Source organism: Grammomys surdaster, unplaced genomic scaffold, assembly GCF_004785775.1.
Source record: "Grammomys surdaster isolate TR1022 unplaced genomic scaffold, NIH_TR_1.0 166, whole genome shotgun sequence".
Lineage (NCBI taxonomy): Eukaryota > Metazoa > Chordata > Mammalia > Rodentia > Muridae > Grammomys > Grammomys surdaster.
In genome coordinates this window covers 1913183-1929135 of record NW_021604614.1, presented here as the reverse complement: position 1 = coordinate 1929135, position 15953 = coordinate 1913183, and the positions used below count along the sequence as shown (strand labels likewise).

At 41.9% G+C, this 15953-nt stretch overlaps 1 protein-coding gene across 1 annotated transcript in view; it reads left to right on the top strand.

Annotated features, from left to right (window-relative positions):
* The window catches only part of Baz1b (bromodomain adjacent to zinc finger domain 1B), a 61690-nt gene that overhangs the window by 17110 nt on the left and 28627 nt on the right, over positions 1 to 15953 (top strand). Inside the window, exons 4-7 of the mRNA XM_028765899.1 lie at positions 1554 to 1755; positions 5797 to 5918; positions 7259 to 7456; positions 13923 to 15621. Of these exons, the coding sequence (XP_028621732.1) occupies positions 1554 to 1755; positions 5797 to 5918; positions 7259 to 7456; positions 13923 to 15621 (2221 nt within the window). The remainder of the gene's footprint in view (positions 1 to 1553; positions 1756 to 5796; positions 5919 to 7258; positions 7457 to 13922; positions 15622 to 15953) is intronic.

The window sequence follows — 15953 nt, the reverse complement described above, 5'->3', positions numbered from 1 at the left end:
TGAAAAATGAGAGTTCTTATCTGGAGGTGGTGATGCACTAGTAATCTTTGCACTTTAAAAGAGAGGACAGGAGGATTACCACAGGTTTAGGCCAGTCTGCTCTACATGGTGAGTTCCAGGTTGGCCAGGTATACAGTGAGAACTAAAAAATGAAGTTCGTGAACTGTACTTGGCATACACAGTTGTTGTTAGGCTAGCATAGCAATTGCCCTTAGTACATTAGTCCATGGATTATGCAATAGAATATTATTTAAGGTATATGTTTTAAGTTTCAAACTTTTACTTTATGTTTAAATGTTTTGCCTACATGAATGTATGTGCCTCACGTGTACCTGCTAGAGCCCTTAAAACTGGCCTTAAAGACAGTTGTGAGCCATCATATGGGCACAGGGAATCAAACCCATCTTTTGCAAGAGCAACTGCTTGTTTTCTTTATGCAGCCCCTCATTTTAGTCTATTTAAATTTTTTTGTTGTTGTTGAAACAGGATTCTGCTGTGTAGCCCAGGCTGACCTTGAACTCACTATGTAGGAGGTGATGATGGAGAGGTCCTGTTCTTCCTGCCTTAGCCGCCTAGGCTTATAGACTGGCATGGTGCTGTGCGACAGAGCTTTCTGTTCAGTTCAGTGGTCACACTGTGGGTCATGACCTTTTGGGAGCTGTGTATCGGATATTTACGTTATGATTCATATAGGAGCAAAATTAGTTATGAAGTAACAATAAAATAATGTTATGGTTGGGGTCACCATACATGAGGAACTGTGTTAAAGGGCCACAGTGTTAGGAAGGCTGAGAACCATTGGTTTAGTTAAGTTTTGTTTTTGTATGTTTGTTTGTTTGTTTGTTTTTCGAGACAGGGTTTCTCTGTCTATTTAGTTGAGTTTTGAAACCATGTCTTTGTAGCCCATGCTAGCCCGCAGAGCTTACTACTTTTTCAGACTGACCTTGAACTGGAAGAAATCTTCCTCACCTTTTCAGGTGCTGGAATTACAGGCAGATGAAACTGTGTGGGGCTCATTTCATTTGTTAATGTATAAAAGTTTACTATGCCTAGGTACTTCAGAGATTGTATGAATTTTTGTTTGCTAGGTATCTTAGTCACTGTTCTATTCCTGTGAAGAGACACCACTGACCAAAGTAACTCTTATAAGAGAGCATTTAACTGGGGGCTGGCTTACAGTTTCAGAGTTTTCATCATGGTGGGAGTATTGTGGCGCACATGGTGCTGGAGCAGTTGCTGAAGTTATATCCTGATCCATAGGCAGAAACAGCCAGATAGATGGACAGATAGACAGACAGAACACTGGCACTGGCTTGGATTTTGAAACATCAAAGCCTACTCCCAGTGATAGGCTTCTTCTTACTAGGTCATATCTTCTAATCTTTTCAAATAGTGCCATTTCCTGGTGGCTAAGCATTTAAATATATGAGCTTATGGGGTCATTTTTATTAAAATCACCACGTTAGCTATACTGGGTCATGTTTTATATTTTTATAGGATTCCAGTTTTGTTTATTAAGTATCTCTTAATTTTCTCGTGTATTCCATGCATAGGTTGGAAAGGAGAAAATGCTCAAGGTGAAGATTGTGAAGATTCATCCTTTGGAGAAAGTTGATGAAGAGGCTGCTGAGAAGAAATCTGATGGGGCCTGTGATTCTCCATCAAGTGACAAAGAAAATTCCAGTCAAATGGCTCAGGACCTCCAGAAGAAGGAGACAGTAGTCAAAGAGGATGAAGGCAGGAGAGAGAGTATTAGTATGTATGATGCTAGCCTTGCTCCTGAGTTGAGACGGTGCTCATTTGTTACATAGAAACCTAGCAGAATTCTGTAGCAGCCACGTGTATAGTTAGGTTTTTATATAGCTATGATTTTATTCATTATGATTCAAAAACCACTAACATACCCACAATGTGACTTAGGACTTAAAACTCCCTCAATAGTTAAGACCATTCTTAACCAGGATGGTAAAGAAAATTGGATTTTTAAAAATTTTCCTACCTTTTTGTTTGTTTGTTTGTTTGTTTGTTGATTTTTTTTTTTCTTTTGAGTCAGGGTCTGAATATGTAGTCTAGGCTGGCCTCAAATTTGGAGTGGTCCTCTTGTCTCTGTCTCCTGAATTCTGGGATTACAGGTATGCACTAAGATACACCTAGGACTCTTTCTTACTCTTTTGTTCTTTTTTGGAGATTGGTTTGTTGTTGTTTTTCTTAATCAAGGTCTTAAAATGTAGTCCTTGCTGGTATGGAACAGAGATCTGCCTGCCTGCCTCCCAACTGCTGGAATCAGTGATGTATGCCACCACACCCTGCCCTATTGTCTTTACTCTTAAAGCCAAAAACATGTACATAAGTGTAGAGAGGGCTTTGTTCAGGTAGACAAAGCACATTCTGATCCCTCCTGATCCTCACAGGGCAAGCTAGTGTGGTGGCTGTCAGATACAGCTTTTCTGTTTGTCTCTTTTGACCTGACTCTCAGGTAGGAGCCACTAGAATTCTGAAACACTGTGTTAACCAAATATACTTTTTACAGATCTGGAGACTAAAATAATACTTTACAGTTAGAGGAACTAAGAGCATTGCTTACTTGGAAAACTTCTCTGAGAGTGTGTCTTAGTTTGGATTTCTATTGCTGCAATGAAAACATCATGACTAAAAAGCAAGTTGTAGAGGAAAAGGTTTATTCAGCTTATATTTCCACATCATAGTCTATCATTGGAGGAAGTCAGGACAGGAACGCAAGCAGGGCTGGAACCTGGAGGAAGGAGCTGATGCAGAGCCTATGGAACGGTGCTGCTTACTGGTTTGTTCCCCTGATTTGATCTGCGTGCTTTCTTATAGACTACAGGACTGCTAGTACAGGAATGGCCCCACCTACCATAGGCTGGCCCTCCTCCACTGATCACTAATTGGGAAAATGCCTTACAGCTGGATCTCATGGAGGCATTTCCTTAACTGGGCTCTTTTCTCTGTGTTGATTCTAGCTCAGTCGTCATGCAAAACCAGCCAGTACAGAGTGTTACCACATCCTAAGCCTTTATTATTTAAACTTAAGACTCTTTAAATAAGGAAATTAGCTGTTCTAGAATCCTTTTGTCTCAAAATGAGCACACAGTATTTAGTATATATGCTTTGTAACTGTTGGTTGATTGAATAATTTCACCTCACTATTTTAATTGCCACTTTTTCTGCCATCCTTTCTGTTGCATCCAGATGTTTTGGTTCCATGCTGATTCTTTATCTAGAAGTCCTTATAGTGGTAGTCTGAAGGAAACTTCTGAGACTAGTTGTAGCTGGTCTTTCAGTTTTGTCATTTCAGCTGTGTTTTCTGCTTTATTGGGACTGCATATCCATACCATTTCCAGGTTCTCTCTATGAAACTGAAGTTTTATTTATTTGTAAGTTTATTCTATTTTTGTGTGTGAGTATATGCCCTGTGTGTGTAGGTACACCATGTCCAAGAAAGGGGATCAGATCCTCTGCATGCAGAGTTACAGATGACTGTGAGTCGTCCAGCCTGGGTGCTGGGAACCGAATTTGCGTTCTGGAGGAGAACAGCTTTCTCTAACTGCTGAGCAACTCACCAACCCCTGAAATGTGGAAATTCTGATTACCTGAAATTGAAAATCTGTTTTCCCGTGGAGCTGAGGAGGCTATCTTCTTACTTGTTTCCCTTGACTGGAGAATCAATTGGTCTTTGGGATACCAGTGATATGTAAGACAGTTTGAAGTCCTTCCCGAAACATTGGTACCCATGGGTCGGAGTTTAGGCTTTAACTTCCTTTTGAGTGTGTTTGCCTTAGTTAGGTTTTAGTTGCTGGGATCTAGTGTTATTTCTAATGTGTAGAAAGGGGGATAGACAGAGTTTGAATTAATGTTACAGAACACTGAATGTTTTCTCTAAGCAGTTAAGATGTAGGAATGTGATAAAATTCCAGTTTCCATAGCGTTTTCTTGGTGGGGGAAAGGGTTAATAATACATCGGGCAGGAACGTGTTAGCTTTGTATTCTTATTTTGGCTTGATATTTTATTCTTTTTTATTTTTATTTTTTATTTTTTTTACACTGGTCCTCCTATTTGTTCCTCTTAGCAGCTGGGATTACAGCTAGGTGTGCCACCATACCCAGTGATCCCTTCTATCCTGTTTATCCCCAAGAGTCTTGAGAATATTATCTTCTGTATACTGACCACTGGTTGATTCCTTTGTATTAACAGTGATTTAACTTGTCTGACATTTTACTTTTTTCTTTTTTGCCTCGGGACAGTGGCTCAAGTAGGTTCGCCCCAAGGTCACTGTGTATCTGAGGGAGATGTTCAACTCCTGATCTTTCTGCCTCTACCTAAGAAATACTGGATATTTTTATAGGCTTGTGTGGCTATACTGGCAGTTTTTCTTTGTAGGCTATTATGACAGCCTAGGACTGTAATTTACTCTGTGACCCAGAGTGGCCTTACTTTGTTGAGTTCTGGGGTTACAGGTATATCAAATGTATACATGCTTCCATGCCTACATTAATTTCTGCCTTTTAATGACTTAAAGACAGTTTCTAATCAAGTTGCAGATGGCTTCTTACTTTCCAGGTACAGAGTTGGTTTGGTTTTTTTTTTTGAGACTTTTTTTTACTTTTTTGAATTTTTAGAGATTTCGTGTGTGTCAGTATTTTGCCTGCATATGTGTCTGTGCACCACTTGCATGCCTGCTGCCCTGTGAGGCCAGAAGGTGCCAGATTATCTGCAATTACAGTTATAGATGGTTGTGAGCTGCTGTGTGCTGGGAACCAAACCCAGGTCTTTTTGAAAAAACATCTAGGTTTTTGTTGTTGCTGTTTTGTTTTTAATCATAAATTTACTTTATTTTCTGTGTATGGGTATTTTGCATGTATGTCTGTGAACCACATGCATGCGGTGCCCATGCCAGCCACAAGAGGGCATTAGATTCCCCTGGAACTGGAGTCACAGATAGCTTGAGTCATCATGTGAGTGCAAAGAACCAAACCCAGGTTGGTCCTCTGAAAGAGCATCAAGTGCTCTTAATCTCCAAGCCATCTCTCCAGCCCCGATTGTTTTAATGTTTTTGTTAGATTTAACACTGGTGGTTATTCTGTTATACTTCACTTTCTTTTTTCTTTATCTTTTTAAGTATTTTTTTAAAAAGATTTATTTATTGTATGTATATGAGTACACTGTTGCTCTCTTCAGACACACCAGAAGAGGGCATCGGATCTCATTGCAGATGGTTGTGAGCCACCATGTGGTTGGTGGGAGTTGAACTCAGGACCTCTGGAAGAGCAGTCAGTGCTCTTAACCACTGAGCTGTCTCTCCAGCCCTATGCTTCACATTCTTTTATCCATGTCTTTATTTTATGTGTATAGGTGTTTTGACTACATGTTTGTGTATGCCATACAAATGCGTGGTGCCACGGGGGTCATAAAAAGGCATTAGGTCTTCTGGACTGGAGTTACAGACAGTTGTGAACCACCATGTGGGTGTTGGGAATCTAACCCAGGTCTAAGCCATTTTCCCAGCCCATAAAGTCATATTCTTCTAGGTGTTTCATGATCACCTTCTGGAATATTCCTTTTCTATACTTTCAGAGTATTGTTGTTTGTCAGCCTGATTGTAGACATTTACTTACCTGACTTCCTGCGTAGACTAGCTCCGGAAGTTACAGGTATTTACACCTCATCAACCAGTGTCTGGTATAAGTGAGGGACTGAATGAAGTTAGTAGTTGTGAGTAAATAAGTTAAATTAAAATAATTTATTATTGTTTGCTAATTTCCTGTTGATTTGGCTAGATGACAGAGCACGTAGGTCTCCACGAAAACTTCCTACTTCGTTAAAAAAAGGAGAAAGGAAATGGGCTCCTCCAAAATTTCTGCCTCACAAGTACGACGTGAAGCTACAAAATGAAGATAAGGTTGGTCAAGTCTCTCACATTGGTTTTCTTGGGGAAAATGTGCTGAGGAAAACAGTAAAGGAATGTCTTCATCACAGAAATTTAAAGTTCCATGATGAATCAACTCTGATACGGCTTTTATAAATTAATCTTAACAGATTTCAAGCTAGTCATTACCCTTGACAAAGCTTACTACTGCTTTTTTACCTTTTTAATATCTCCCTTGCTGGGTTGAACTCAGGGCATTGCTATGCTAGGCTAGGCAAATATTCTACACTGAGTTACATTCCCAGCCCTTTTTCTGAGATATATGGTGTTTGGCTTTTATATTTTTAATTCTTCCTGTGGGTCTAAGGCTCTTCTGTATCTTAGACAAGTAAAATCACTGAACTATTTCCAGCCCTAGTGTTTATATGTCTTTCAATATGTTCAGAGTCAGGATGTATTTAAAAGCAGCTGGCAAGAGTTTATTTCCTAGCTCCTGATAATTGGGATACAGAAACAGGTGGATCAGGAGTTAGAGGTTATGTCACACAGTGAGTTTGAGGGCAACCTGGGCTACATGAGGCCTTGTGGCAGAAAACAAAAGTTTTAAAGTTGTAAGTAAAATATATGTTTCCTTGATTAAATCTAGGTGTAAAAAGTATTGGTATATTATTTTGGGTGTTTCTACACATACCTGAATAGAACTTTAAGTTTTTCAAAGAGGACTGGCATGTTGAGAACAGTCGTGTGTTAGTTTTCATAGACAACCCTTTCATACAAGAAGCAGCTCAGCTCCGAGGTTTGACCTTGGAAAAGGTCTTATATGGGAAGACCCACCAGCCAGTTCTGTTGTTTCTTCCTTCTGAGACAGGGTCTTGCTGTCTGTCCAGGCCATGTAATCCAGGCTGGTCTCAAACTTGTAACAATCATCCTGCCTCTGTGTCCTGAGTGCGGGTGTTAAAGATATGTGCCAGTTTCCTTTGGTATTTTGGAGATAGGGTCTGGCTATATGTTATCCAGGCTAGCCACAAGCTCACTCTCTTCCTACTTCATCCTCTGGGTGCTGAGATTGTAGGTGTCTGTCACCAAGCATGGATCTGTGAAGGGTGAATCTTTAGGTAGTACTTTAAGTCGTAACTAGAAAAGTTGCTGGCGTGAAGTCAAATGGTATACTTACTTTCATTGGTATTTATTGACAAATAATCTAAGGATTATTTATTTTGAAATTCTGTCTCAAAAATTTGCCTTATCTTCTAATGTATAATACCCCTCCCCGAGATTGAATTGTGACTCTTTCCATTATAGATCTGTGTTTTGTTCTCATTGCTTAACTGCTCCCATCGCAGTGCTGATTGCCTTGATATTTTTTCACGTAGATCATCAGCAATGTGCCAGCAGACAGCTTGATTCGAACAGAGAGACCACCAAATAAGGAGATACTGCGATACTTTATTCGGCATAATGCCTTACGTGCTGGCACTGGTGAGAACGCACCTTGGGTGGTAGAAGATGAATTGGTGAAGAAATATTCCCTGCCTAGCAAGTTCAGTGACTTTTTACTTGACCCATATAAGGTAAGGTCACTATTAATGTTGGACACCTAGATAAATAAAGCCTTAATAGATAAATTTCTTTTCTCTACTAACTCATAGTAGAATTAGATTCATGGCAGATTTTGAACCTTTAACTGCAGATAATTCATTCAGGAACTGAAGCAGAGACTGGAGGGATGATACGGATTGGCTTGTTCCTGTGCGTGCTTGGCCTGCTTTCTTGTACCGCTCTCAGCCTAGGGGTGGCACCACCCATAGTGAGCTGCACCTTCTCCCATCAGTCATTAGTCAGGACGCACCTGTGAGCAGTCGGATAGAAGCATCTCTCGGTTGCCATTCCTCTTTCTGGATTCCTCTAGTCAGTACTGGTCAAGATGTCAAAATGAGCTAGGCGTCGTGGCGTGTGCCTTCTATCCTAGCACATGGGACACAGAGACAGGCAGATCTCTCTGTTCAAGGCTAGCCTGGTTTACATAGAGTTTCAGGACAACAAGGGCTATGTAGAGAGACCCTGTCTTGGGGTATGGTGGTCGAATGAAAACTGATTTTGTATATAAGGCAAAATAACTTGACAGTCCTATAAAGCCTGGAATATATACAACTTATAGGACATGTTAATAGAAACCAAGCATTTCCTTCTTGAGACTACATTGTCCTCTCCTCTTGAATTGTCCATTTTGATCTTTAAATAATTTTTATGTGTAATTTATGATGTATCAGTCTTATTTTATAAGTGGGGAATCTGAGGTATAATCTAATTAAAACCAAGTAACAGTGGGTAATAAACTGAGACTTTGGCTTAGGATTTCTTTTTTTGTCTTTTGTTTTTGTTTTTGTTTTTTTCTCTCCCATCTTCCCTCTCTTGTCTCCATTCCTCTTTCCCTTTCTGTGTGAGGTTCTAGACTCAGTACCAGTACAAAACAAAACCAAAAAATACCTTCCAAGCTAACTTACTGGCTGAAAACATATAGAGGTTGAGATAAACTCTCTATAAATTGCCCTCAACCTCCTGCTGTGTTGTCACCAGTGAATGAGAAGAATCAAGGAGCATTGGATTTTGTGATAGCATATTTGTCTATTGTGAGAGGTCCTGGTTCCATCCCATATGCAGTAAGAAAGAGATTGGAGTGGGGAGAGGGAGGGAGGGAGGGAGGGAGGGAGGGGGGGAGGGAGAGAGGGAGAGAGAGAGCGCGTGCACATGACTCAGGAGGCATGTGGATCTCTTGGGTTCAGTGCCAATCTAGTGTCCACAGACACAAGTGCCAGGACAGCCAGAATTACATTTTTTCAAAGGAAAATATAAAGCAACAACAAAACCAACCCACTGGAATAAAAATCAGAAGTGTGCGGCTGAGGCTGGAGAAATGGCTGAGTGATTACGAGCGCAGCCTCCTTGTCTGGAGGGCCTAGACTCAGCTCCTGTCATTAGGCAGCTCACAACTGGCTCCACTCCCTCAGACAGGACACTTGTGCCCACTCAGTTCACCTGCATTGACAAGTTTTGTAATTGGTCTGACTGCTTAGATAGGCTATTTTTATTATTAAATTCAGCTTCAGATTGAATTGCTGCAGATTGGTTCTTTGTGATGGGAACAAATAGAATAATATTCACTTTTTCTTTTGGCCTCTCATGTGGCTGTCATAAATAGCACTGTGAAAGGGCCTTCACTGAAATAACATTTTTTTTCATTCCCCCCTATATTAATCTTGTAGAATGGTGCTGAGTGGGAAGTAGAGGGGACCCTCAGCACCTAAGTGGTTTTATACTTTTTCAGATCCCCCTGAGTCCAGCCATGCCGGCTCCCATTTGGCTGTGACTACCCAGCATGCTCCATGCTGAGATGATCCAGCTACTGAAGGACTGCCCACACCGGGAGCCGGCCTGTTGGGAGGGGGTTGGGTGAGTTATTTCTTTCATTTTTCAGAAAAGATTTTTTTTTAATGTGACATGACTTGATGAGAATAGATACTGGAACTCTTGTCATTTAATGGTCCATATTCTTTCTTTCTTCTAAAGGTTTATTTATTATATGTATATGAGTATACTGTAGCTGTCTTCAGACACACCAGAAGAGGGCATCGGATCTCATTACAGATGGTTGTGAGCCATAATGTGGTTGTAATGTGGTTGCTGGGAATTGAACTCAGGATCTCTGGAAGAATAGTTGGTGCTCTTAACCACTGAGCCATCTCTCCAGTCCCCATATTGTTTCTTAACACTGTGCTTCTGAGTAGGAGTAAAAGCACCTCGTTGTAACTTTCAATTCTTTTAAATAGAAAGAGAATCATTAAGTTGGACATCCCTGTTCTAATGATATCTATTATAGGTATCACTTAAAATGATCTGTTTAAAATGTTAGAACAAAACTGTGTCTTGATCGTGTCTCTCTTTCTTTGGGCTTTAAGCATCTACCTGCGCATCAGCAGGAGTGTTGGTGTGGCTGTCCTGTTGTACGATTGTTTGGGCAGCTTGAGCGCACACACTCGTTCACTTGCTCCTGGCATTGCAGGGCAGTCTCAGTACACTGCTCTTTGAAGCACTCATAGTATTGTCTATGAGGGGAGCCTTAAATAAGTCATCCTTTTTTATTATTTCTCATGAACATTTTGATATATAGTCCTGGGAAACTCCATGTAGGAAATTGTGCCGTGGGAAGGTATTCCGTGAGTCATGGCTAGAGCTCCTATTCTAGAAGATGGTGGACCTCTGACCTGAGAAGTTTTTTTTTTTTTTAAGATTTATTTATTTATTTATTTATTTATTTATTATATGTAAGTACACTGTAGCTGTCTTCAGATACCCATATGAGGGCATCAGATCTCATTGTAGATGGTTGTAAGCCACCATGTGGTTGCTGGGATTTGAACTCATGACCTCTAGAAGAGCAGTCAGTGCTCCTAACCACTGAGCCATCTCACCAGCCCCTGACCTGAGAAGTTTAATCAAATTTAATCAGGCACTAGTAAGCAGCCAGCTAAAAGACTTAACCCTGCAGTTCTTCTCCTGAGTGGCTGGGTGAGGGGCATGTGCCAATATTGCCTGTAATTCTGAAAAGTCAGCTTGGGCTTTAAAGTTGGGATTTGTTCATTTAGTCAAAACAAGAGTTTAATCATGGTCTGTTTTCTCCTTTTTTTTTTTTTTTGTTTTGTTTTGTTTTGGTTTGGTTTTTGTTTTTCGAGACAGGGTTTCTCTGTGTAGCCCTGGCTGTCCTGGAACTCACTCTGTAGACCAGGCTGGCCTTGAACTCAGAAATCTGCCTGCCTCTGCCTCCCAAGTGCTGGGGTTAAAGGCGTGTGCCACCACTGCCTGGCCCTGTTTTCTCAATCAGATTTTTGCTTTTTGTTGTTGTTGTTGTTGTTTGTCTCTTTGATTCTGCCCTTGATGTTTGAACTGATCCTCCTCTTCTCCCTCCTGAGTGCTAGGATAACAGGCGTGCGCACCATGCCAGTTATTTAGCCCTGTCCATTCAAAATGATTCCTCATGCATAGCTGCTTCCTGAAGTAGAAGTTATATAGTAGTTTTTTTCCTGTTAGCTAAAATAAGTTTGACTATTTTATTTAGTTTGTATTTTAACTGTCAACTTTACTGTTTTGGCTTGTTTTGGGTTTTTGTTTTGAGACATGGTTTCATGCAGCGCATGCTGACCTTGTCCTTACCCTCCTGCTCCTGTCTCCCAAGTGCTGGCATTATAGGCTTTTACATGCCAAACCTGACTCATAGTTATAGTCTTTATTTAAAGTATTAAAACCAGGGCTGGAGAGGTGGCTCAGCGGTTAAGAGCACTGACTGACTGCTCTTCCAGAGGTCCTGAGTTCAATTCCCAGCAACCACATGGTGGCTCACAACCATCTATAATGAGATCCGATTCCCTCTTCTGGTGTGTCTGAAGATAGTGACAATGTAGTGTATTCATATACATGAAATACATAAAATAAGTCTTTTAAAAATATTAAAATCAGTTAAAAATTTTTAATACATATTTTAAACAGAAACTCCTGTTGTGAGCAGTGAACTAGGTTCTAACCTCTGAAGTTTTTTTCATCTGTTTTTGAACCTGGGTCTGATACTGCAGCCTTATTTGTTGACCATGAGGAAATTCTCACAGTTGTCCAAGTGTTGGAATTTTCCATGTGCCTTTTTGCTTTATTTTTGATACAGTGGCTCACATTATATAGTCCAGGTTGATCTCAGACTCATACATGACTCCTTCTGACCTGATAGCCTTTCTACCTCAGCCTCTGGAGTTCTTAAATTACAGGTGTGAGCAAGCATGCCACGCTGCCTCTTAACTAATTCTGTGTGAAGGAAATGAGGTGTGTAGGCTTGGGAGTCAGAGGGTGTGAGTGGAGCAGTGGGGGGGGGGGATGGACTCTGAGGGAGCGTCCTGTGAGAGTGTGCCAGCTAGGGTCTCTTGGCGTGCTAGCCATGGATGTGTTGGAGTTTCTGTTCTAACCATGTTTCTGATGAACATGTACAGCCTGGGGCAGGACAGACTGCAATTTTCCAAGTAAATACAGAATATAAAGGAACAGCTCAAGCATCGTTTGAGATGGAATACATTTAAGTGAGGAAGGGTGGAAACCAGTCATGGTGGTTCATGCCCACCTACTCCCCGTCTACTCCTCAGGCTTAGGAGCATGCTGGGATCATAGGTGTGAGCCACTGTGCCTGGCTCTGACCTCTCACCTCTTTAAAACACACAAACAAGTTAGGATCTTGGAAACGTGATAAGATTAATGGGTGTAAGTTTTGTGGGATACTCTGGGTGCTGGTGACATATGCACAGGCATGTGCGTATTTATCTCCATGAGTTCAAGCCTGGTCTACAGAGGTAGATCCAAGACAGCAGGGCTGCAAGGGAAATCCTGTTTCCGAAAACAAAGAAAACAAAAGTCTTGTGAGATTGGAGGGTTGTAGACTAGAGTGGCTGAGAGAATGAAGGGGAGGGGTGTGCATGCAAACACTCCACTGTCAGGACTGGCAGTGCAGCTCAGTAAGGAAAGGTACTTGTATCTAAGTCTGAGCACCCGAATCCAATCCCTGTGACCCACATGGTGCGAAGGGAGAACCAAGCCCTTTGTGTTTCCCTCTGACCTCCTCATGCCTACCTTGGCATGTGCATAGCACCACCCAGCACACATATGCTCAACCCACATACGATAAACAGTGGAATGTGTTAAAAGAATTTTAAAGAACTGTATGAAATAAGTGAGAATTCATAGTGCTTGTAGTTAATATATTCATAGAAATGAGGTTTATTTTCATTGTGGAAGAGAACAAAGAAGAGTTTGAGACTCAAGAGCCAAGGCCAGGAGGGTTCTTTATCTGAACAGTATTATTACCACTCCACACAGTGCGTTTCACCTATGCCTCTGGGTTGAGAAGAAGTATTTACAGAGTCTACTCTACTTACAGCGTAAATTATTATTTTTTTTTAAAGATTTATTTATTTATTTATATGTAAGTACACTGTAGCTATCTTCAGACACCCATATGAGGGCATCAGATCTCATTGCAGATGGTTGTGAGCCACCATGTGGTTGCTGGGATTTGAACTCATGACCTCTAGAAGAGCAGTCAGTGCTCTTAACCACTGAGTCATCTCACCAGCCCCACAGCGTAAATTATTGACGCTGACATAAAATTAAAGGTTGAAAATTTTAACTGCTATTTCAAGAACAGGATTACTCCCTCTGGATGTATACAGCCCTCCCACCCCCAATCTCCCCACCCCCCCACCCCTGTTTTCAGGGACAGAATACAGGGTTTTCATGTTAGGTAAGTGTTGTACATTGAATCAGCCCTCACTGAGAGGTTCTAGGAAGGTGTTCTACAGTTGAGTTGCACCTCAGGTTGAAAGTAGTGCTTCTTGAAATCTTGAGATGCCTCAAAATCAAAAAAAAAAAAAAAAGAAAGAAATCTTGAGATGCTTCTAGTTTTAGATCAGTTATTTCGTAATCTGGGGCCCATGGATAGACTTAGGAAAACTATGCATTATTTTTGTATGCTGTTATTGGAGTAAGTGTTCATAGAGTTCACTAAAATAGTTGAGAACCACTAATGCATATGGAAACATAAAGCTAGCTGTGTATCAAGAGCATCTAACATTCAGGGGACTTTTATTGCAGTGCTGGAGGTAGAACCCAAGTCCTGACATATTATAGAGACACATCCTGTCACTGAGCAGTATAGCTCCACAGTGCACATTTTGGAGAATGGGGGACATTGAGACAGTCTAATATGAGCCAGGATGTCCCAAAACTTGCTGTGTAACAAAGACAGACTTTAAATTTCTGATTCACTTGGTTCCACCTCCTAAGTTTGGGGATCGCTGATACTGCCTCCACCACATCGGCCAACTGTAGCTCTGCTTTCAGACAGGCCTTACTGTGTTGTAACCCTGGATGTGTGGCTTTACCGTGCTTAGATAGTGCTTGCTACACATAGTTTTTAAAAGTAATTTTGCTCCTGTTCTTAAATTTTAGTATATGACTCTCAATCCCTCAACCAAGAGGAGGAATGCTGGATCTCCAGACAGGAAGCCCTCAAAGAAACCTAAGAGAGACAGTTCTTCTCTGAGTTCCCCACTAAACCCTAAGCTGTGGTGTCATGTGCACTTGGAGAAGTCGTTAAATGGCCCACCACTGAAAGTGAAGAACTCAAAGAATTCCAAGTCTCCAGAAGAGCATTTGGAAGAGGTGATGAAAATTATGTCCCCTAACAAGCTACACAGCTTTCACATTCCTAAGAAAGGCCCATCCACCAAGAAACCAGGGAAGCACAGTGACAAACCTCTGAAGGCCAAGGGCAGAGGCAAAGGCATCTTGAACGGACAGAAGTCCACAGGCAACTCCAAATCACCCAGCAAGTGTGTGAAGACTCCTAAGACCAAAATGAAGCAGATGACTTTGTTGGATATGGCCAAAGGGACTCAGAAGATGGCTCGCAGCCCTCGGAGTTCTGGGGGTGTGCCAAGGTCTTCTGGTAAGCCTCATAAGCACCTGCCTCCTGCAGCTCTGCATCTGATTGCCTATTACAAAGAAAATAAAGACAAAGAGGACAAGAAGAGTGCTCTGTCCTGTGTTATCTCCAAAACGGCACGTCTCCTCTCCAATGAAGATAGAGCCCGTCTTCCAGAAGAGCTCCGGGCTCTTGTCCAGAAGCGCTATGAGCTCCTGGAACATAAGAAGAGGTGGGCCTCTATGTCTGAAGAGCAACGAAAAGAATATTTGAAAAAGAAACGACAGGAGCTAAAGGAGAGGTTGCGGGAAAAAGCCAAAGAACGGAGAGAGAAAGAAATGCTGGAGAGGTTAGAAAAGCAGAAGCGATTTGAGGACCAGGAGTTAGGTGGCAGAAACCTCCCAGCATTCAGGCTGGTAGATACCCCTGAAGGGCTGCCCAACACTCTTTTTGGAGATGTGGCCCTTGTGGTGGAGTTCCTGAGCTGTTACTCTGGGTTGCTCTTGCCTGATGCTCAGTACCCTATCACTGCTGTGTCCCTGATGGAAGCCTTGAGTGCAGATAAAGGTGGGTTCTTGTACTTGAACAGAGTGCTGGTCATCCTGCTACAGACCTTACTTCAGGATGAAATTGCAGAAGACTATGGAGAACTGGGAATGAAGCTGTCAGAAATCCCCCTCACCCTGCATTCTGTCTCAGAGCTGGTCCGGCTCTGCTTGCGCAGGTGTGACGTCCAGGAGGACAGTGAGGGCTCAGAAACAGATGACAATAAAGATTCCACACCATTTGAGGACAACGAGGTACAAGACGAGTTCCTAGAGAAGCTGGAGACATCCGAATTCTTTGAGCTGACCTCAGAGGAGAAGCTACGGATATTGACAGCTCTGTGCCACAGGATCCTCATGACATACTCTGTGCAAGACCACATGGAGACGAGACAGCAGATGTCTGCAGAGTTGTGGAAAGAACGGCTTGCTGTGCTGAAGGAGGAGAACGATAAGAAGAGAGCAGAGAAGCAGAAGCGAAAGGAGATGGAAGCCAGAAATAAAGAAAATGGGAAAGAGGAGCACATGCTGGGCAAAGTGGACAGGAAAAAGGCAATCGTGAAGCTTGAGCAGCAGGTGGGAGTGGAAGCAGACGACATGGTTAGTGCTGTCAAGAGCAGAAGGCTGCTTAGCCTGCAAGCTAAGAGGAAGCGGGAAATCCAGGAGAGAGAAACAAAAGGTAAAATTGTCCCGAGAGGTTCAGGAAAGCCCTTTCATGGGTAGAAGAACAGAAAGTACTAGAATAATGGTAGGGCATCTGTCATAAACTAGCACTCACTATGATATTTTTTGTTTTCTCATAGTTTTAAGATATGGTCTAAATTAGCTCAGCCTTCCCTGAAACTAGCTTTGTAGCTAAGCCTGGCCTTACACTCATCCTCTTGCCTCAACCTACAGAATGTTAGGATTACAGGCATAAGCTGCCTGCCATTCTTAGCTCAACAGCTTTGCATGCTTGCATGAAGTGTGTGTGTGTGTGTGTGTGTGTGTGTGTGTGTGTGTGTGTGTGTG